At 26.8% G+C, this 23,971-nt stretch overlaps 2 protein-coding genes across 5 annotated transcripts in view; one reads left to right on the forward strand and one right to left on the reverse strand.

Annotated features, from left to right (window-relative positions):
- Positions 1-2,344: 2,344 nt before the first annotated feature.
- Positions 2,345-16,044, reverse strand: LOC107446569 (GDP-D-glucose phosphorylase 1). Of its 3 annotated transcripts, XM_071185683.2 has the most exons (11): positions 15,820-16,044; positions 14,195-14,311; positions 12,617-12,724; positions 12,486-12,539; positions 11,364-11,456; positions 8,380-8,438; positions 8,195-8,297; positions 6,578-6,681; positions 5,076-5,215; positions 4,022-4,087; positions 2,345-2,741 (listed from the first exon to the last, which is right to left on the reverse strand). In XM_071185683.2, exons 1-11 carry the CDS (start codon positions 15,898-15,900, stop codon positions 2,629-2,631), a joined length of 1,038 nt encoding a protein of 345 aa, XP_071041784.2. In that variant the 5' UTR covers positions 15,901-16,044; the 3' UTR covers positions 2,345-2,628. The 3 variants fall into 3 exon arrangements, with proteins under 3 accessions (XP_071041784.2, XP_071041783.2, XP_087020105.1); XM_071185682.2 differs by lacking the exon at positions 12,617-12,724; XM_087163979.1 differs by lacking the exons at positions 14,195-14,311; positions 15,820-16,044 and adding an exon at positions 13,153-13,352.
- Positions 16,045-16,083: 39 nt separating this feature from the next.
- The window catches only part of LOC107446550 (uncharacterized), a 58,324-nt gene continuing 50,436 nt past the window's right edge, over positions 16,084-23,971 (forward strand). The window contains exons 1-2 of one of the 2 annotated variants that reach the window (XM_071185680.2): positions 16,084-16,567; positions 16,647-16,728. Coding sequence is in view for 1 of the 2 variants with exons in the window: in XM_071185676.2 (XP_071041777.2) it covers positions 16,546-16,567 (22 nt within the window). In the remaining variant the exon portion in view is untranslated. The remainder of the gene's footprint in view (positions 16,568-16,646; positions 16,729-23,971) is intronic. The other variant, XM_071185676.2, reaches the window with a different exon arrangement.

A 23,971-nucleotide genomic window follows, 5' to 3' on the forward strand; every position in this document is an offset into this window, starting at 1 on the left:
ATTTTATTACCCGAGACTACTTCCAAAATTGACCCAACGTGAGCTTTATTAATACGGTTTCGGATAGGAGATTTATTTCCATTCATAACAGAAAACAATTACTCTCACTAAGTACTTCCAAACATGGAAATAATTTCATACGCGAATTTTCGAGTATTCTCAAACCTTGCCGGTAAATATTCATGAAATTCAGGTACACCCACTTCAGTGAATTTTGCCTATAAATTTGATTCCCACTGAATCTCAATCACTTCCATTTGCATATAACTGGTTACTGAGTCTATGTTTATTGAGAAAATCAAAGAAAACAAACAAAATTTGTCTTCCAAAGAATTAAAATCTATAAACCTTGTTTCAAATTCTGTTCTAAGATTTGAAATTTTTTTCTGCATATTTTTGATACGATGCAGTATCATCTAAACTAGATTTGTTCCTGTTGCACGTTGGGAAGTGCACTAAATCTTCCTTTTTCAGTTGCCTTTCCCAAAGAAATAGTTTACATTTCAATACTTTAATTATGTCAAACATTTTCGTAATGATTTGATTCTCAACTTGTAACAATAAATTTAAATCGGCTAAGTGTTTGGTTACATCAACCATAAAAGATAAATCTTGCAACCATATTTGATCGGAGAGCAAGCTTGAATCTTGATTTATAGTTTGTAAAAACTTACATATTTTTTCTTTCAAATCCCAGAATTGTTTGAGAACCTTGGAGCAAGATAACCAACTTACCTCGCTATAGTAGGATAAACCTGATTATGTATTATCTAATTGATAGCTTAGTGTGAAACGTACTCCATTTTAAGATAATTAGAATTTTACATTTTCGCATACAATTTAAAATGATCCGTATAGTTTATAAATAAAGTATATTATAATTTTATATGCTGGTTTCGTTTCTATTTCACATTTCTATTTTATTTTTAATTTGCTTTGGATATATTGCTTGGGCCACAAAAATGTTCATCTCGGGCCACGAGTTTGACACCCCTGTTTTAAAGCTTATTATACTTCTTTACGGTAATATGGTATATAGTTTAAAATTATAGCTTAAGCTAATTAGCATCGAGTTCATGGTACTTAAATCATGGCTATTTTATTTTCCTCGGTGAAGGAGCTTTGGAAAACTCCTTTATTGTTTGGAGATCTGACAGCTTGGAATTCGCATAAAGACACATTTTCTTTAAAAGATAACATAAAGTTGCAGTCACAAATGCCAATCATAACTTTTCACAATGACGTCCTTGAGGTGTATCAAGGTGCCCTTGCAAATATTACAAATGCTATACAATTACAGCAGCAACTGGAAATTTTTTTTAATTGGCTAAAGAGGTAGTCAAGTAATATTTTAATAAATTATAAATAATAATAATTAAAGAATCAGAAAACAACAAATAAACATTGTAAATGTATGTATAAAAGGTCGATAAAAAATAAGCTGCGTTCTTAAATGATAGTTTCCACTCTTTTATCAAAGCACGGTTCCTACTCTTTCATCAAAGCAAAAAATAAGAACTTTTATCGAAAAAATTTGACTTTTTTTTGAAAAAGTAAAGACCTTAAAAAAGCATATTTCAGTTTCATAATTTTTTTTTCTTTAAGAATAAAATATAATTTTTTTTTTCCTTTTGAAATTTGAAAGTTTGCTTAAAATATGAGTTGAGTAAAAATTATTTGAACAATAAGCCTTTAAAAGGTATATCTTTTTTAAGGGGATGCTATCCCACAGGTGAAAGTTCTCATGGCAAACTCTGTTCCACCTTCATTGGTATTTTAAAATTGTAAGTAAAGTGAAAAGTGCATTTAGGTAAAGCTAAGTATTCCATGAAGTTTGAAATGCTGGAAAATATTTTCAAAATATCAAAATGAAAACAAACTATTTCAGGATTACTTCTCCACTACATAATCCAAAGTCATCCTGCTATAATTTGTTAGCATTTTAATATATTTTTAAAAAAATTTGTTAGCAATTGAAACTTTATGATTTACTTTAGGATTACTTAAAAAAACACTTTTCTCTAAACGTAAAATTTCAAACATAGGTGATAGAGAATTTGCAACGAAGGGTTTCTCTCACAGTATAGAATACTCTTGAGGTAATTAAGAAAAGTTTTGTGATGTAGTTTCTTATGATAAATGAAAATGAAATTTGCATTTGAAACTAAGCATGTTTCTTTGAAAGTGAGTTGTACCTTCTCTATCATCAATTAGAAATTGTATTCAAACCAATTTAATTTACCCGTAGTAATGCAATTATCTTAGTAAAATTTCAAAACAATCAAAACTTTTCCCAAACCTCATAGTTTAATGTATGAAAGATCTTAGATAAAGAAAGTGACAATTGATGAATTAAGTACAATTTAATTATACATGGCTCAACATAAACATGTTTTGAAACTATAATAGATCAACTAGTAAATTTTTGCTTTGGTATTTTTTAAAACGAGCAGAAATAAAAATAGTTTGTTTAAAAATAGTATCACAGAATTGGAATTATAGTCAGAAATATGACAATTGTGTAACATAACGACAAATGGCAGAGGAAATATCGTGTTTGGGGCATCAGTTGGCAGAAATAGTGAGAGTTGAAGTGAAGTTAATTTAAAATATCTACTACAGCTTTGGTCACAAATAAAGAGCTTTTACTCTGTCCCTGATTCCAAAAAATATGTCATGACAAGCTTCCTTTAAAACTGCAGCAATATATTCCTCATTTGTAGTCTCAAATCCATCTTCCTCTATGAAAACAAACAGATAAAGGTAAATAAGTTATGAATTTCAAAATATCATATGGGATAGAAAAAATATGACCAACTTCTAATTTAAATACATGATATTCTTAATCTTATTTACAAATTTCCTAGTTTGAGAGGACCACCTAACATAACAAATGAAATATTGGCTTACATAAAGTGAAATAAAAGAGTACAGTGCAATTACATTAATCCAGAATTAGGTCTAATCAATAAAATATATGCAAAAATTTATACAGAAGATTACAGACATTCAGAGTCTGCTGCTATGACACAAGTTAAATTAATGATTATAAAAGCAATTCCAGCTTTTTAATGTAACTAACAGATAAATAAAAATTCAGAAATGGGCATGCTATAGTTTTGGTTTTATAAACAAAAGCCTTTCTCAGTGTCTCAACACTGAATGATAGTAGAGAAATAAATAGACAAAAAAAAAAAAAAAAAAAAAAAAAAAAAAAAAAAAAGCAAAGTAGATAAACCAATAGAGACAGAGGAGCAAGTTTGAACAAGATAATGAAAGAAGGGAGATAAGAAACACGTGTGAGAGGGTTTGGGGAGAACTCAAGAGTGCAAAAGATTAAATTAGAACAATAGATTTCCAAAATTTATACCGCAGATGTTACACTCTGGTTTGAATTAGTATTAAGTTAATATTCACTTTCCTTCCAATTTCTATGTGATCGAACAACAAGAGTTCTAAATTTAGTTATTTTAATAAATTCAGGAGCCAAATCTTGCAAAATAAGAAGGTAAATAAAATTTTATGAAGACAGTTTCTATAATTTATCTAATGCATATGACTTTGAGATATAGAATATTACTTTTCTACTTTCAACCATATTTTTATTGTTTAGTTGAATTTATAATCCTTGAATTTTCTTACAATAAAATATTTGTAAAACATTGATTTTTTAAAGAATTTTTTTTTATCAGTCATTAAGAAAATTTCAGTTCAAGCATAGGGTTCAGTTTGTTAAGTATAGGGTAAACATTTTGTCTGCAAGAAACTGGAAAAAAGCTGGACAAAATGGAAGAAACCAGAAATTACCAATATGATTGTTTAGCAATGATGATTATAGAAATATCTTCAATTACAGAGAATCAAGTAAATAATGCAGTGTGTGCCTTAATATATTTTGCTTTACTTATTACATAATACCTCAAAATATCACTCGTATTTTTAGTTTTATCTTGATAATCAAGCAATTTAGTTACAACCAATTCAATCTCTGTCTAATATAGGGGAAAAGAAACAGACTTACCTTTAACAATAATATGACCAGCTAATTCACAAACAGCAGCATTAAAAGTATAATCATTTTTTGAGCCTACGAAGAAAATAACATAGTAGCGTAATTGAAAAAATAAAATCACTCTGAAACAAAATATTTAATCAATAAAACTACTGCGTCTTGAATGAAGGGCAAAAGTAAATCAAGATACAAGTATTTGAAGTACAAACAATTTTCTGCCTTACATGACAGAAATCAGATAAGAAACTAAAATAAAATAATTTTTAAAAATCAAAAAAAAAAAAAAAAAAAAAAAAATCCCAACTATGCTCTACTATTTTCATTACGAATCACACAACAAATATATTTTGTTTGGTACCTTTAAAAAATAGCCCTAATTACCCTATATCAGAAGTACTAATTACCAAAATTAATTAGTATCATGGGTATCAATAATATATGGCAATTTGATAACAATTCCTCTCAATCAGTATCTTTTCTCGATTAATTTTGTTTTTTAGTATGTAATAAATTTTTTTATTTTATTTCAATAAGTGTTAATTTTAAACTATTTAGCTCCATAAATATGTTTTAAATACTATTAACAAAGGAAACAAGTGGTTTCAGATAACTTCAAAAATACAGTTTTAGTGGTCATAGCACCTATCCACATACCATTATTCACATTAATGATTAGCTTGCAAAAGATGATTGTGTATAAAATGACATACAATAAAATGTTAAACAGATTGATTTACAATGTATAACAATAGTTAATGCTAAACTAATGTTAGAAAATGATTTTTCAAACATCTCTCTCAAACAGTCTCATTAAAATTTCAAAATGATTTTTGAGGTTAAGGGGAGTTTTAGGATTGTTCAGTGCAGTTAATGTTCAAATTTCAGAACAATCATCAATGGTTCTAGAGTTATATGTTGCACAAAATAGCGTTTGAAGATAAGAACAGACAAAAATATTGAGTAAAAATAAAATAAAAGTTGACAAAAAAAGAACCATATTTATGTTTGGAAAAAGCCAGCAACCAAACCAAAATAAATAAAATAACTATAAATTAGATTTTACCATAAATAGCTGTTCGGGCCCATACAAAAATTCTGACAACACTGCAAACATTTTCATCAGTAAAACTCCTTCCTCTAGAGAAAAACAGGTTATGTGGAATTTCCTCTTTTATTAAAAAATCAATCAACTTCATAACGGATCTGAAAAAAGGATATAAAATATAATTAAAAAGCGACGAGAAATTTTACAATAGTATATAATGAATGCATAATTTTTGTTTGTTGAAAACCAAAAGAACAATGCATTCATCTTATAACAAAAATTCGAAAAAAAATGATCAAGAATTAAAAGATCTAAAAAAAGGGGTTACAAAAGGGTTATTGTACTAATTAAAGTTTCAAGCAAAAATTAAAATCTCAGCATGAGAGATAAAGGTGTTGGAAAGCCCAATGAATAATGCTAAAATATGTTCAATATCATTTATATATCAAAGACAAATTTATATCACATGCCAATGCACAGTTTCTCTCAAAGATTTCGGATGCTATGGTAATTTTGCCAACACCAACAATTCTCACAATGAAATCGTCAGCGGAGTCCACAAGCATTTTGTACACTTAAAGATTTCATGCGCCCACGAAGAAAAAACTCCAGTGAGCAAGGATGCCAACCACAAGTTTGATACGATGTAACTTTTCCTTGTATTTTAAAGGGAATGTAACCCTAAAATTCAAGGTCATTGCTAGTCTGAATGGGTACTATCATCCCTTTCATTGTGAAAAAACAATTTAGATTCACCATGCATATATGAGGGTTAAAATAGTGTGATTTAGTTTCAACTTAAATGAAAGAAGATATGGTAAGTATAGATAAAATCTACATTAATGCAAGAAGGTGAAATAATTTCATTGCATTATGAATGCAGAAATTGAAATAATACATTGTCATTTGTCAACTCGAGTAGTCTTCACATTTTAAAGAAAAACTCCACTCATTGCAAAAAAGCTAGCAGCACTATATCTAACAATATATAAAAATCAATCGAAGGTGTCACAGCAACCAATGAAAAGTGCTAAAAATGTGCAGCTGGTATTGTAATAACCAATAAGAATTGTTGAAAACTTATGAAGTATGAAGCACTCACGTTGTGTACTTCAACAACAATACTTCACCATACTTCAACTAGCTGAATACATACTTCAACTAGCTGAACAATGCTTCATACTTCTAGAATCATACGTAACAGCAAATCTGAAACATTAACCACATTTGCTTTTAATATAACAATTTGAATGGCATATATTAATGTCTTTGATACATTTCATAATAGATTAATAGAGCGAAGCATCAGTGCATTAGATATTAGGCATATGTTACCAGATGAAGCCCTCTACAGGAAATGCATGAAGCTTCCATGGTTTGTGAAGCTAACTATAAGAATTACATAGGTTGCCTGGGGGTTAGGTAGCATAGAGATCATGGAGTGTAGCCTGCTAGTGTATAATAATTACAACTGATGTTTCAGACTGGTTCAGTCCTAAAGAAGCATTTAAATAACTTACTTCATAGTTTCTACCACTTCAGATGCATCTTGTACCTGGAATGTAAAACCTTCTGCAGGATATTGGACAAGTTCATAGCAGTTTCCAATTAAATGGTTTACAGGCTGAAAAAAATATATACTTTGATTGAAGATATACAAGTAAAGGGGATTTCTTAATGAAAAGTGATTATTTGCATTGTGCAGTGTCAGAAATGCAGTCGTGATAACAGTACCACTATTCAGAGTGTTGAAGGAAAGTAAGAAGAAAGCAGAAGACTGAGTGTAACTGATTAGCTAAATTACATGAGAACACTTAAAGTGAATGTAAAGTTGCTGTAAGATGGATGTGTTCAGAAGAAAACAAAATGAAGAAATATGATTTTTAATGGCAGAAACTCATCTCACTATTTCTTTACCTAGACAAAGTGTTGCACAGATGTCATGACTTGTAACTCCTCAAATAGCTCTCACCATTTCCTTATTTGCAGAACAGATTCATGGCAGATCCTAGCGTTTGCTTCGACCCTGCGCTTTGGTTGATCCAATGTTGGTGCTTGACTCTCCCCCCCCCCCATTTTTTTTTGTTGAACAATTTGTTTACAGTTGTTTGCGCTGCTAATGTCTGCCATTTGACAATGAATACTTGGATTATGCTTATCTTCTACCACTAAAATTTTTCTATTGTAATTTGTTTTGTTCCACATGCATGCATCTTAATACAATTTTATATTCACTTTAATTGCTCTCATGTTAACTTGTTAATAAATTATTTGGTGCTGTGATTGTTTCTGAATGTCTGACACTGTTACACGCACCCACTTTTCCTTTAATGAAGTCCTTACATTTTCAAATTCTTAAAAATACCATTCAAATAAAAAATAAATATGAACACTGGCTATGAAAATTGACTATGAACATTGAATATGACATTTGCTATGATCCTTTACTAGCTTATTCAACAAAGTATAAAAGATTTATTTTAGTTTGAAACAAAATCCAAAGAAAAAATTGATTAATCACATCTGCAAACATAAAATCATTTTAGTTAAAACAGTATCGATGATTGTGCATCAAATAATTAAAACTTGGTGGTGTTCATAATGTCAGTGGTCACAGTTTATAATTAAAATATGGTAATAAAAGTTGTCAGTATTTTTTCACAAAATTAGAATAATAATTGAACAATAGCACAGAGTGAAGCATAACCATACTACATTATACTTTATTAACTACAATAACACAATTAATCATAAGTTATGCATAAAATTAATTTTAAATTTTAATAGTCTGCAGCAGGTTAAAAAATTAAAGGTAATAAAAAAGAAAGTAAAACAGGGATATAATTTCAAACAATCACATCTGGCTTTGAAGTTGCAGTGTGTGGTTAAAAATGTTGTCGGAAGACTTAAAAACAATTCGTTGATTCAGTTATGACTAACATTTAATAAACTAATTATGTTTAATAATTTCAAAAGTTCAATGATCTAAGTTAAATAAAGGCTCTTAATTAGCTCAAATTACCAATTATTTGTAATTCTGAAAATATATAATGTAATATTGATACATATTAAAAATATTAATCGATCATATTAAATTCAAAAGGATAAGTACTAAGTGTAAACAAGTCTTTACTTACGGCATTTTCAAGATAAAGATTATATCTTAAATAATATAGGTGAAAGTGAAGATGGTTGACAGATGCATACGCTCCTAAACTGTTAAAACCAACTCTTAAGTACCTGAAATCAAAGGCATCATTACAAAAATATCAAGAAATCATAAAAAGAAATCAAATTAACATAAGAAATAAACCATCAGTACCTGTCATTACTAATTAATAAAGATTCCACTGCAAGTCTCAAGCTATTTATATTAAGCACCTAAAGTAAAAATTCTCTATGCAGAAAACAGACATAATACATTAAAAACATGCAATTCATACTGCTGCTCTTATGATAATAGAACTTATATTGTCTCAAGTTTTGATTTTTTAAAATTGAAAAGAAAATTATCGAATACGTACGATAAAAATTTTTATGTCATTTAGTTTACACAAAAATTAAAGCAAAAAACTCAGATTATGTTTAAAAATTGTGAATTTTTCATCGATACAAAAATGTACAGTATAAGGTTTTGCATCTAATTGCATATGGGGTAAATGGTTGCCAAAATATGAATGAATTTTGTTAACACAAAACTCAATTTTTACTTTCAAAGTTTGAGTGATTATGCATATTTTGGCATAAACCTCAGACTCAATTCAAAGCATCAAATTTAAAAGCAAGCATAACATCTCTAAAGATGTAAAATATACGAATACACATTTAAAAAACCTATCAGAGAGTTTAAGAATTTTTATATTGCCTCTCAAGAAAATATAATACAAAGTATTACTTTATAATTAAAGATAAAAAAAAGTTGATAAAGATTATTACATAAGATTATTATTACAAAGATTATTACATAATCTCTACAAGAGAAAGAGCTTCAAATTTTTTCTTCACATTAGACAAAATTATACATTCATATTTTACATTGATATTTGTAACATTTTTGATATAATCGATTTGCTGAAACTGAAAGTTAGAATGTAACCATAACTCATTTTTTTTAATGAGGTCCTCATTCTTTTGTCTTTAATAGCCTGTTAATATTTCTTTATTACTTGATTTTTTACTCTATTTAACTTGATTTTCTTCAAAAGATGGCTCAACTCTTAACAACTAAATAAAGTTTAAATAAAATTAAACAATGAGTTAACAATTTTCTACTTTTTCTCTTATAATCTCTGCACATTAGACCTAATTGGTTAAAACTAGTTCAATTAAAGTGCTAAAAAAAAAAAAAAGAAGATTAACACACATAGGAAATAGGGCGGGTAAGACTTTGACAATTGACTGTTTCTTCCGAATTCAACCATGGTTTTAATCGTCATGTCGAAAAACCCTTTTTGACATAATTTTTTTAAATTGTCAACCCAAAATTTTGTTGAAAAAAATAAGTATTAGTTATTATATATATGAAGAAAATATAGATAAAAGAATATATAAAACTACAAGTAATCAATCTACAGCAGAGTTTTGAAAATTCGAGGTGGACAGGGACTGAGCCAATTTCGAACTTTCAAAAACTCTAATTATAGAAAACTTAGAAACTCGAACTTTCAAGAACTCCAATTATAGAAAACTTAGAAACTCGAACAAATGAGACTCGAACTATCCAGACTCTACTATATTGTGTTCCATTGGCACTAAACTACCTTTTTGTTTTGAATTACTGCTAAAAATCTAAAATTTTGGTGCAAAAGTAAATCCATTATAAATATTATTTGCCTTGCATAATTAAAGTAAAACTATTATAACATACAAAAATTAACATGCATTGGAAATATTATTTTAACAGTACTAAATATTGAAAATAATTTTATAAAACACTTGAATTCATTGGTTGAAAAAATTAATGATTTTATTTTAAACAAACATTTATATATAAATTTTTGTAAATTATAAACAATTTACTTAGCAGGGTATATATTTTAAACATAATTTGTAAATAATGTTAATCCAATAAGCATTATAATAATAGCATTAACTATAAATTATGAGAATCAGTAAGGAATTTCACAAATTGAGATCTGACTAGTATTGGCAACTTAAGTTTGACTTAAGCTAAAAACTCAGCCAAAATTATTACATAAAAGAATTAAAATGAATATTCCGATTTATAACAATTAACAACTGACAGTTATTATCTGTAATATAAACTGAATAGTTATATAATTATATATAAAATAATAATGATTATAAAGTATAAATCATAACATGTTTCTTGAGGAAAAAAAACAAAACAGTTAACAGATTCAAAGATTTGGGTTATGTTTTTTTATATATGATATTGTATGAATCATGATTATAATAATAATTATAATGCAAATATTGTGCAAGATTTAAACAGCTAAGTAGCTTGACTTTTAATAAAATGCATCCAATGACAGGAAAGGAATTTGTCCCAGATTTTTTATAGTTATTGTCAAATTTTGGCAGTTTTTCACATTTTTCGACTTATTTTGTCAATAACCAGTTTACTGACATCTAAAACCCAACACTCGTGGGAACTAAGTAAACTTATTTTCTTTCATCCATTTTGTTTGCATTCGATACAACAGTCGAGCATCAATATTGGGCTGTATAGCCTCAGAATTCAGAAAAATAAGAATAAATTTTTTCTTCTTCTAAAATTCTAATGGCAGATTACAAAGACAACTAGACAAAACAATGAGAAGACAACTAGACAAAACAATGAGAAGACAACTAGACAAAACAATGAGAAGACAACTAGACAAAACAATGAAAAGGCAACTAGAGAAACAGGAATGAGTTCCTTAAATGCACATATTATTAATAAGCATATTTAAATTTGAATTATTTGAATTAATTAATAAGCATATTTATATTTAATTATTAATAAGCATATTTAAACTGAAAAAAAGAAAAAAAATACCAGTGAAGAAAATCATGAATTAGCAGAAATTCTAAACTATGTTGTTAAAAATTTATTTGCCTACATGACAAGTTTTTATCAATTTAGTTAGCAAAGAACCGCTGTAACAAGAACTAAGTGTTGAAAAACTAATGCTAAAGAATTGACTGCAATGAGATTTGCATCGCTTCTTATCATACAACACGAAAAATTTTAGAACCTCTAAAAAGGTTGATGTGTAAGACAAAGAAAAATAGTATAATGTGAGTTTTTTTTTTTTTTTTTTTTTTTTTTTTTTTTTTTTTTTAAATATGAATGTTACTTACTTGAGGTAAACCATTTTCAAGGCCTGGAACTAATAAACAGTGACATTCCTCAATTGGACTAACATTTATAATAAAAGTTCCTTTATCTGTCTCCTGAAAATCAAACAAGTATTAGCTGAAGTTAAACAACATTCAACAACATAAAATAAAAGTTATTATTTTTAATCTTTGTTTTATAATTTGTTGTTGCTTATGAATATCAATAAAAACCATCATATAGAAATATTCCTATGTTTATCCCACCATAAATTAATTTTAATTTTATATAATATTTAATAAATCATGAAAAACATCAGAATAATTCTACAACTTTGAAAACATAATATGGTTTATAGAAAAAGTTATACATTTAAAAATAAATTAAGTACATTTTTACAAAGTTAAATCATATTTTAGGTAAAATTGTTATGATATTGTTATTGTGAAATTAATCTAAAATAATCAGATTATATTTTAATAGGAGATTTTTATTACATAAGTATCCAAATTTATTTCAACCTTAGACTATGAAGCTGTTTACATAAAAAAAAAATTGCGAGCTTAAAAATAATTATGAGGTAAAGGTAAATAATTAGTATGTTAAATAATTAGACTCTCACTCAATTTCAGAAATACTATTCCTTGACATGTCCAAAAATATCAACAAAAAAATATCACATTATATTTTTGCCCTACAAAACATTGTTTGATTACATATATACCATTCCTTATTTACAAAGCAAAAACTATTTTGGATAGAGATATGTTGAAGATTAAATTTTGAAACAGTATCTGTATGTTTTTTAAATAACAAAATATGAATATGCACTAGAACTGGAAATATTAAAAGACTCACAATACAATAGTTTATTAATAAAGTCACCTAAGTTAAATAGCCATATTATATCCAACTTGTGCTTAAAAAAGATAACTAATTAATACAAAATGCCTGATTTTTAAAAAAATATTATTATAGCCAGTAATTATTGAAGCACAAATTTGCAGTTCAACAAGCATATAAGAAATTGAATAATTAGAGAACTACATAAAGATAAAAAAAATTAATGAAAAATATTAAGGCTATAAAATCAGATAGATTGGAATATGATAATTTAAAAAAATAAGTAAATAAAAATGTGATACCTCTTTATTAAGTAGATTTTTTTCCCAATGCTTAGGTGTCAAAGTAAAAATGATCTATGTAGAGAAAAATAAAAATTAGAATCAGCTAAGAAAACAAATCTTATTATTCTGAGTAGTAAAAATATACCAACTTCCTTTTCTGACACTTTGCCAAAATGAAACAAGTTTGGATCAAATGGCATAACAATACTCGATATAAATTGAGGTTTACGTCGATCAACAGCTCTTTTGACATTTAACTAGAAAATTAAAAGGATTAAGCATTTTTAAAATAATAAAAAACAGGTAAAATGGAGAAATTAGTTTATTTAAACTCTACAAGCTCACATAAATTGATTAAAATTAGTTTAGTTTTCTGATAGACTTTTTTATGTCACCAAAAAACATCATTATTTAAAATTTTTTACTTGATTAAATAGAAATTAAATTTTGTTAAAAAAATCATTTTATCATACAGTTGACAATAAACAGTCCCTCTCATTCAAGAGAAAATGGACATTTTAATATGATGTCATAACATCATGAATGCATAAAAATAACTATAAATATTTACTTTAAACTGAGAGTTACATGACTAATTTTAAAAAACAATATTTCCCATTAAAAAGAATTAGAAAGCTGATTGATAAAAAATGTGATTGCCTTAAAAATATGTAAATAAAAATACCATTTGAAATAATGCATTTTAGGCAAAAGTAATACACTAAGGGCAACCATTTCTGATAAATAACACTGGTCCAGATAACTGTAAAAACCTTGTATTTTACTTTTAAAAATATACTCCTAAGGAAATTTCACAATTAACTCATTTAACCAATTTACAATTAACACATCACACAAAAAACGTGACTAAAATTTACAAAAGAGATAATAATAACATAATAGATAATAACATAATAGATAATAACATAATAGATAATAAGATAAACTTATTGTAAAATATGAAAAGAAGTTTAAAAAGATTGTGAATGCATCTTTTAAATCATTAAAAGAAACCACATGCCAGACAATATGCCATTTTGCACATGACATTGCAATATACTCAAAAGATTATGAAAGTAAAATAATCCGTGTTTCACCAATTTTTTTCACAATAAGTTATGGTCTCCTAGAATAAGAATCTTAGGGGTTGAGTCACCTTTTCTTTATTCAAAAGATAATGAAGGAGGATTATATTTACTGTAAGGTAACATAAAAAATAGAAAAAATAGTTACAAAAATAACTACTTTGTAACTGTTACAATCCTAAATGACTTTGAAAATGGAATAATTTTGTTTAGAAAGTTTGCAAATGTTTGACACTTATTTTTGAAATGATCTTGTTTTGAGGATAAAAAAATTAAATAAAATTTCAGTCATCATATTGGAACAAATGGTTTATTATACACATGAGAGTATTAAAGAGAGTATTAAAATAACATTGCTTTTATGGAATAGCAAATGACATTTCATGACATTTGCTGACATTTTATGGCATTGCATTTTATGACATTAAATGACATTTTCATCCTAAAGAGTATTAAAATAACATTGCTTTTATGGAATAGCAAATGACATTTTATGTATCGTTATAATAGGACCCGCCTATTATGGAAAAAGGATCTCTCTAAAAATTATAGATTATATTATTTTGAACAATTTTATGTCATTAAAATATTTATGGTAATTAATATTATTTAAAAGTAAAAATAATTTCTCATAAATTTTACCTGAGCAACAAAATTATAACTCCCTGGCAAGTACTTTGTTTTTAAGTCTCCTAATTTGTAGCGAAAACAATTAGTCTGCATTTTATTATCCCATAGGTTATGAAGCTTCCCATCGAACTGAAATAATAAGACAAAAACTATGCACATAAATCACAACTGTAGGATACATAAATGCTGTATATTAAAAAAAAAAAATAATTATACAGTAATATTCCAAGTTAAAATAAACTTTATATCATGAAATATTAAGAAGTAATGATTTTGTAGAAAAGTAAAGCTCACAGAAGAAAGTTCACCTTTCACAGAAAACTACCTTTAAAGTGCACCTCTATATTACAGTAAGCTTCAGAGAAGGAACACATATTTATGAATAATAATTTTATATTACATTGTTCTAAGGGATTCACAGAAGAGTTAAATTTTATTACCAATTCTATTTTAAAAAAACAATCACTCCCAGGGTCTCTTTTACAAAAAAAATTTTAAAAAAATTTTTTGTTTAAGAAAACAGACATTTTTGTTTAAAACATGGGCGTCATTGGTGGAAGGGATTGAAGGCATATTTTCTCCTCAAATAATTAGAAATTTCTTTAAGTCTCCCTAATACTATTTCAGGCAAATAAAGAAAATTTTCATGAATTATCAAGTTGAACTCATGAAAGGTACAATCAAGAAAGAGATTAATCTTTTTGTAGATGTTTAGCAGATTAAAAATTTTTTTTTTTAGAGAATTAAAATGACTGTGTATTTTAATTTTATGAATCATTTCTGAGATGCTCATGGTTTGAAATATTTTTTTTTCTCGTGGACCACTGCACAGAAGTTGAGAAGACTTTGCGATTATTCTGCCACAGTTTACGATACAGAAATCTCCCCAGTTTACTACCAAGGACATATGAAAAAATTATTACATTTACTGTAAAGTTTAAGATTCATACTAATCTTTGATTAAATTTTAAATTTAAGATACAACTAATGAAAATACATAAATAAAACAAAAAAATTGCTGCAAAATTTTTGAATTTTTACATTACAAAAATACAAACAGATTCTAGTATTTGCGAAGTTTTAACCATGCTGAGAACATTTCCATATTTGTAATTGCAGCAAAAAAGATCACCAAATTTTGTTAAAACAGCTGACAAGAGAGAGAGAATCCTAGAATGGTACCAACTAGTAGCCACTGTTGGGTTAATTAGAGGTAAAGTCCTCTATTTAAATAAAATTTTGCACTATAGAGGAAATAAAAAAAAAAGTGCTAAGAAAACAAAAACTTCCAAATAGTGACATCATATATTTATTAGCAAAAGTGTTTTTTTTTTTTTTAAGGTATAAACCGGGGCTGATATATATTTGTATATTATGCTTGTGTCCAAAAGAACTTCCAACTACACATCACTGAACTTTGGAAATCAAAAAATATGAGTAGATAATTAATCTATGCATAATAACATACAATTTTAAATTTTGAGCATTGCGATTCTCATTGGGATTTTCATCCGTACTATTTTTCTAAGAAAATGTGAAATACAAAAATTATAATATTAAACCATTATCCCTATAAAACACGTATAAATCTATACTTTAATGGAATAATTCAGGTAAATAAAACCTAATGCTCTTACTCTAGCCTTCAAGTTGGGATCTAAGGAAAAAATAAAATCTTTATCCGAATAATCAAAGACAGGAATATCTTTTGTGTCCATGCTTTCTTTAACAAAGAGTTCTTTGAATGAAAGACAATTATTGAAAAGTTTAAAGATGAAATCTTTGATAATGAAATCTTGAGATGAAATCTTATGAAACACACTAGTTTGTTTATTTACATTGCAAGCACTTGAGAGCTGCCAAATTGAATGATGTTAAATTATACAAAAATGATATTTCTTGAGTTTTGTTGTTTTTCAAGCCGGGAGATAAAGATTTTAGAGCCTGTTGTGCTAAAGTTATCTTTTTAATAATTGGCAATACAAAATAATTTTTAGAATATTTCGAGATTATGCATCAAAAAGTATAAGCGTTTTAAGTTCGTAAAGTGTTAAAATTGTTTACCTATTTACAGAAGTGTGGATAAATTTCAGAAGTTGAAAAAATGTAGTGCGTTACAGTCACATAAAAAAAAACCTTATTGCTCTTGAGTGTGCTGATGTGCTGATTGAATATTATTATTTTGGTAGTGATTTCGTTCGACAAACATTTATTAATTGTTAACTTTAAATATTAGTTCCAATTAAGTTTCAGAATTTGATTAATTTGTGCTGTAAATTTAAAATTATTCTGCATGAAATCTTTGTTGTTACATTTACTGGAAGAACTCTTTTTCTTTCGGCCGGTGCCAAGTTAAATTTAGTATGATTGGTGACTCTTTTTCATGTAAGGAAATGTGTGTCTGACATATTTTATCTGTTGTAGTGCTTTGAAAACTTATGTGAAATAGGCTGTTTTGTTTTAGATTATGAAGCCGAGTTCCAAAATTTACTTTAATTTACTTTATCTCATCTGAGAAATACCATTCTATTTGTTTAATAAGTCTGGTAAGTTGAATAACATTTCAACCTTACATTTTGTTTTTAGATATATCAATTTTCTGAATTCAGCTCTTATATTTATTGTAATAATTACTATATTTTTCTAAGAATTTAGACATTAACTCGTTATAAGTCATTTGAATTTCTTGTTAATCAATTATAATAGTACTGTAACAGCCCATTGTAGATCAGGGGTCATGACTGCACAGTTTCATGACAAATGATATTATGCACCAACCGCCTTTTCTTTCCAGACAAGCTATTAACCATTCATCTAAAGCTGACGTAAAACAATTAAATGTTAACTAAAGTACAATTTACATATACTATTATTATTACCATTCAAAATCAAATATTGCAATGAGTGCACCCTGCAAAAGTCTATACCTCAAGAAAGAAAAGTTTTTTACATTTTTAAATCAGTGAATCTTACCAATTATATTCTTATATACAGCAAAGATTAAGACTGTTTTAGTGTTTACATGATTGGTTTGTTACTTTTGCCATTCAAATAACAACTAGGGAAGAAAAAAAAATCTAAAAACAAAATTAGTGAAAAGGGCTTTATGTTGAAAGTTAAATGGTAAATTTTTGAATTTGAGTGTTTAATATGATAAAAAACTAACAATTTGTTAATATTAGATTTAATTATTATTTTACTTAAAGTAAATATTTGATATATTTACTAAAAACTGAAAAGTTTGTTGCAGTTATAAGAATAGTAGTTCTGCTTATGCTCTAATAGTGGTTTCCAACTTACATGTGGCTGGGGGTCGCAATTAAAAGTACCAGTCAAAGAGCGGGTCGCAACTTTTTCATTATTTTATTTAGGACTCTTTTTATGTATGAAGAAACATTAAATATTACTGTCAGATTTTTATCATAGTTTTTTTAATATCAAAAAGTAAAATAACAAGCATTACAAGTAATGCTTGTTATTTTGCTTTTAACAGTTTTTTTTTTTTTTTTTTTACTTATTAGGAATTATAGCAAAAAAAATAAAAATACACGAGCATCTGAAATTATTTTTTTTCTTTTCTGCTTATGCGATCTTCAATTCAGGGAATTTAAATAAAACATGATATTTATTCCCTGTTTTATGCATTTTAAAATTTACAAATGTTAATAATTTCGTCCAAAATGTGTAGTTTCAAAAAGTTAAATGGGAGAATTTCTCAGAGAAAATTTCTGATAAAACAAAAGCAACATACACGATTATTTTTGTATTTGAATAAATATTTTCATGGGTGCAAAACCTGAGAGATAAATTTTTTTGCATCGTTGGTTTGTTAAATTTTACAGAAACGAAGAAATTAGGTTTTCTTAAACAAATGAAAAGTATTTTAAATCCATTTAGATTTTTTACGAAAATTGTCCGAAAAAAAAAGACAACTAAAATCGGTTTTTTACTTCACGGGCCGTCAGTTGGAAACCCCTGATCTATAACATGTCAAATGTGCAAAAAATCATAGACGGAATGCTGAAAGAGAAGATAGAACATATAATTTTCCATTTTGGTTATGGCACAATAAGGACAAGACAGAATTAGGGCATGCTAATTTTGCCATTGTAGGCAAAATTATAAAATCAAATTAATATTTTAAAAAAAATCGAACTATCCTTTTTTCCTCTTTTATTAATAGCAAAGAAAGATAATCAAATTGCCATGTCGCCTTCTCTTGGCACAGGTGTTTGATCAACTGTAATCAAGAGTTTTGATTCCTCTGAATATAACTTCTTTCTTATTTTAAATATATTTGTTTTGCCTATCAATAAATAATAAAAATATAATGTTTTAAATTCGCATATCATTAGATGGATGAAGTGGAAAATTTACACCTCTATTACAGGGTTGGGTTTTTGCCGTCAAAAACTAGTTTTTTGACATGACAGTGGTAAAAACCGTGTTTTTACCGGTAAAAACCATGAAAAACCTACTGTTTTCTTTAATTTATGGCATATAGCGGACAATATATTATTTTTACATAATTGCCTTTATAAATGAATGTTGTAAATGATTGCTATTGATTTTGCAACTATATACATGTATTCTTATAGAAGGATATACATTCACATAGAAATATTGTAATGCATATACTTATTGAAAATAGTGATACTTACTTCTATCATTATAGCTTGATTTGCAAAGGATTAAAAATTTTGCACTTCTTAATTGTTAGAAATAAGCAAATAAACAAAAAAGCTTGGAACTATTAATAAATTCAAGAACTAAAAAGGATTTAAAATTTGGCATTTCTTAAATATTAGAAATAAGCTAAACAAAACTTTCAAAACTTGTAACTACGAACAAACTCTAAGTCAAGAATAACTTGACATTCTTCAGTAATGTAATATGCCAAACAAAATGATGCTTGGAAATGTTGAAAATTTTGTTTAGTATCCTAATATTTTACTTCAAATAGTATGTTTTGATATAATCGTGTTGGGAAAATGCAAGAATCTATTCTTAAATATCTTTTAACAACTTTTTTTTTCTAATTTTATTGCCTAAAAATGAATTAATTTTAGATTATAAACAGTTAAACTCAAATAAAAATACAGTTTTACCAAAACTATGGGTTTTTGACATGACGGTAAAAACCATGGTAAAAATCGTCAAGTGTCAAAAACTTGCCAACCCTGCCTATTATATCACAGAACTTTTTCTCTCTCTTATTTTCCAACTTGAAGATCTTTTCTTTTCCCTCTCTTTATATCTTGTTTAAATCTTTTAAACGTAGTTTGAAGTGCAAAATAATTTTATTTCACCTTGAATTTTGGAATTTCTTAAAATTTTACATAACCCAGTATAAATCAAAATGTGTAATGTTTGGACACATTTGGGCATGATAACCTGTCTTTTTACAGTTTAGTTTAATCATGATTTTTTCTATTATTTATTAATAATGTGAATAAAAAAATTATTTATTAGAGACTCACATGTAGCCCTTCATCTAACAACCTATAACTTATTGAAAACTGATAATAAGTCAAAAGTTATTGTTTCTTAAATTTGTGTTTTTTACCTTTAAAATGTCACCTTTTCCTGAAAATATGAATTTTAGAATTTTGGTCATCTGATTGACCTTACTGTAAATTGCCCTAGTTTCGGCCAGCAAAAAGCAAACACTGGTGCAGACCCTTTTATATATAATATGGTGTATTTGTTTGAATAATTATGATAGTATCAATAGTACAAGGCTTGTTGGGTTCACAAAAATTTGTCTCACATTGCCATGAAAGAATATCAGTTGTTTTCCAGACCAGAAATCAGTGTAAGAGTAAAATAAGTTGTATTGATTTTTGCTTTTGTGTTTTTTCACAAAACAGTACCTTTCATAACAATAGTAAATATTATACATTTTCATGTTGAATTTATCTATTTGAATTCCATTCATTAATTTAAATGTGAAATGAAATGCCAATGAAAATGTATGCAGACTAATAATCTCTTTTGAATAATTCTCTACTTTGGATAAAATGATATTTAAGTTTTTTCTTTAGAAAAATAAATAAGTTATATGTTCAGTTAATAACTTGAAGATCTTTGTTACATTATCTCGTAAGTTTGAAGTATTATTTGAAATAAATATTTTTTATTAATTTTTAAACATATGCAGGGGTCTGTTCAGAAGAAATTTGGGTCCATTAACGGACCCTTTGCAAAATATCCTTTCATAAAAACGGACCCTTCACAAAAGGATTTTTCTTTCAATCGGACCCTTCAAAAATTTTTTTATCTTCATTGTTGTTTTGTTAATCGAATAAACCCTTCCCAGGGGGGAAAACAAGAAAGATGGATGTAAACGAATTAAGTTTTGTCTTCGGCACACGCTTCTTCCATTATTCGTCCGAAATGAATACTCTGCGTTCAGCAGTAGGTATTAGGCTTAATACCAAATATTTGTATGTTGCATCTCTAATTTAGAAGCAGTAATTGCTGTTTATTTTTGAAAATTTATTTTTTATTAATCATAATTTTGCAGTGCTGAGCATAATCTTGTATCTATTTACAATTTAAAAACTCCTTGAAAAAGTTCTTTGCAATAACCGGAGTCTATTTGCAAAAATTCATAAAAGCAGGACCATGGTTGAAAGAATGTGACTTAGCGTTTATTTTATATTCACAAATTACGAGTAATTTTTTCACAATTTTACAAAAACAAGACCTTTTACAAAATGTCTGGACAGACCCCTGATATGAAAATCTCATTTTCTCCTAACTTACAAAAAGAAAAAGAAAAAAAGAATTCAAATGCCTGTAATTTGCATTGAAATGTCAGTAATGAAATGCCAAATTTTGCATTGAAATGCCAGTACTTTTCTCAATCCTTTAAAATTTAAATTTGTAATGTTATTTCTATGCATTAAGTTAATATTTTGGTCTTTAAATGGTTTTTTTTATTTAGAAAACAAGTTTAAAACTCTGTTTATATAATTCCCTCTCTCATAGTGATTCAGAATGTTTCAGATCACAGGCATTATTATTTTTGTAGAAGCAGTGCACATGTTCTGATAAAACTGCAAAACAAATTTTAATAAAAATTTAGAGAAGTTCTTCAGATTGTAAAAAGAAAGAAACTGAGCAAATATTATTAACATAACTATTCGCTCTCATTCCCTCATTTAAATTTCTGAAATTAATTTATTTTTGAAAAATGCTTTAATTTTCTCTAATAGTATGATGGTTAAAGGATATATATTGCTTTAAAGCAGGGTTGGCAGGTTTTTGACACATGACGGTTTTTACCGGTTTATACCATGGTTTTTACCGTCATGTCAAAAACCCATAGTTTTGGTAAAACTTTATTTTTATTTGAGTTTAACTGCTTGTAATTTAAAATTAATTCATTTAAGGCAGTAAAATTAGAAAAAAAGTTGTTAAAAGATATTTAAGAACAGATTCTTGCATTTTTCCAACATGATTATATTAAAGCATACTATTTGAAGTAAAATAATATTAGGATACTAAACAAAATTTTCAACATTTCCGGGCATCATTTTGTTTGGTATATTACATTACTGAAGAATGTCAAGTCATTCTTGACTTAGAGTTTGTTAGTAGCTACAAGTTTTGAAAGTTTTGTTTAGGCTTATTTCTAATATTTAAGAAATGCCAAATTTTAAATTCTTTTTAGTTCTTGAATTTATTAATAGCTCCAAGCTTTTTTGTTTGTTTGTTTATTTCTAACAATTAAGAAGTGCAAAATTTTGAATCCTTTGCAAATCAAGCTATAATGATAAAAATAAGATCACTATTTTCAATAAGTATATTACAATATTTCAATATGAATGTATATCCTTCTATAGGAATACATGTATATAGTTACAAAATCAATAACAATCATTTACAACATTCATTTATAAAGGCAATTATGTGAAAATAATATATTGTCCTCTATATGCCATAAATTAAAGAAAACAGTAGGTTTTTGATGGTTTTTACCGGTAAAAACACGGTTTTTACCACTGTCATGTCAAAAACCAGTTTTTGACTGCAAAAACCCAACCCTGCTTTAAAGGATATATATTTTTTAATTTTATTTAAGGGGTTCTAGTTTACACTTATGGAATAGTTATATTGTTATTTTAGTTATAAACTTCAAAAGCAAACTCTGTATATTTTCTCATTCACGTAAGAAAATCACCTTTAATGTTGGATTGATTCCTAGTCTATTGTTGGATTAACTAGTCTTTAAGACTAGTTAAAAAAAGTTTATTTTTGTTTTACTGTTATTTTTAAAAGCAGTTAAGGACTGACGTATATGCTTTGCATTCGGTTAAATACATTTTTAAATATGAAAACTAAAGTTATTATTCCCCTCTATGTTATCATCCCCTCACTTTAATAAAAAACTTGATATAATTTTCGTATTTTTTAATATTACACGTGATTGCTTTGTTTTTCTAGTCTAATCTCTATAGGCTCTCTTGTCTATCTCTTTTTTATCAACTATTCTGACAGATTTCATGGATTGAATAAAATTTATTAATAGGAAACCTGCACATAGTGATGATTTGTGAAAGAGGCAAAATACCTCTAGTGCAGAAGAACTAATTTCAAATAGAATATATTAGAGGAAAGTAAAATGTTAAGTCTGTTATCTCCATAAGTTAATTTGTTTTGCAATAATAAAGTAGTTAATTTTTCGTTTCAGAAAGTAGTAAATTTTTTAAATTCTTCAGTAGAGAATCATAGGAATTAGTATATAAAAATTTGAAATTTAGTTTTAGATAATGTCTTAGACAGGGAATGATTTTATTTTTCGAAATCAGAAGCAAAATTGATTGTGCTAAGAAATATTGTACTATCAAAATCAAGATTCATACAAACATTTTTTTTTTTTTAAGCAATATCTCAATACATTTTGTAATGCAGAAAATTCAACACAATCATTGCTGTGTTATTTATTGTATTAAAATGATCCCTAAATGATAAATATTAAATATTTGTACTTGTGTGAAAGTTTATGTACTCAAATGCACAATTCTTAATACTTTTTTAGTACTTTATATCGTAGTTAAAATATAGAAATTTTAAAAATGATGTGGAAATTGTTGTGCCAGAAGCAGGGTTGGGTTTTTGACGTCAAAAAGTGGTTTTTGACATGACAAGGGTATAATACTGGTTTAAACCGTCAAAAACCCGTCAAAAATGTCAAAAACTAAAGTTTTCCAAAAAAATATATAAACTTCAAAACTACCAACAGTTGCCATGCATTATATTGAAATTTAATTATACTATAGGTAATCGCAGGTTTTAAGATATTTTTTAATTAAAATTAAGGTAAAATAACAGATTTAAAATCTCAGAAATTTATATTCAAATGCATGTGCAGAAAAATTTTGCACAAAATTTTTTTAAATATTTATATTTTGAAAAAAAAAAGTTTTTTTTTGATACTTAAGAAAATTAAAAGTTTATTACTATGCATTTTTGACATATAAGGAACATATAACTAATATTTATAAGGAACTTACAAGTTATGTTGTATAAATACAAACTTGATACAAGTGTATGAAAAAAAAATTTAATGTTATACCGAATATCTTTATTATCCAGTATGTTAATTTGAATTTAAAAGTAGTTATATTTGGGAATAATGATAAATATAATTCATATTGTTTATTATATTTATTTATAATTATTACACTTACCATTTTAAAACAATTTTTACCTCTTAATTTGTTTCCCCCACTTGTATTAAGAATACAAATAATGCATATCTTGAAAGCAAGAACTCTGTGA

This window comes from Parasteatoda tepidariorum, chromosome 5, assembly GCF_982258835.1.
Source record: "Parasteatoda tepidariorum strain Cologne lab strain chromosome 5, Ptep-v5.0, whole genome shotgun sequence".
NCBI classification, from domain to species: Eukaryota; Metazoa; Arthropoda; class Arachnida; order Araneae; family Theridiidae; genus Parasteatoda; species Parasteatoda tepidariorum.

Excerpts from the sequence above, each read along its gene's own strand:
- LOC107446569 (XM_071185683.2), bottom strand. The coding sequence starts at position 15,900 with ATGGACACAAAAGATATTCCTGTCTTTGATTATTCGGATAAAGATTTT. Across the intron at positions 12,540-12,616 it reads GCAAAGTGTCAGAAAAGGAA|ATCATTTTTACTTTGACACC; the intron begins GTTGGTATATTT and ends TTCTCTACATAG. Across the intron at positions 6,682-8,194 it reads ATCTTTATCTTGAAAATGCC|CCTGTAAACCATTTAATTGG; the intron begins GTAAGTAAAGAC and ends TATTTTTTTCAG.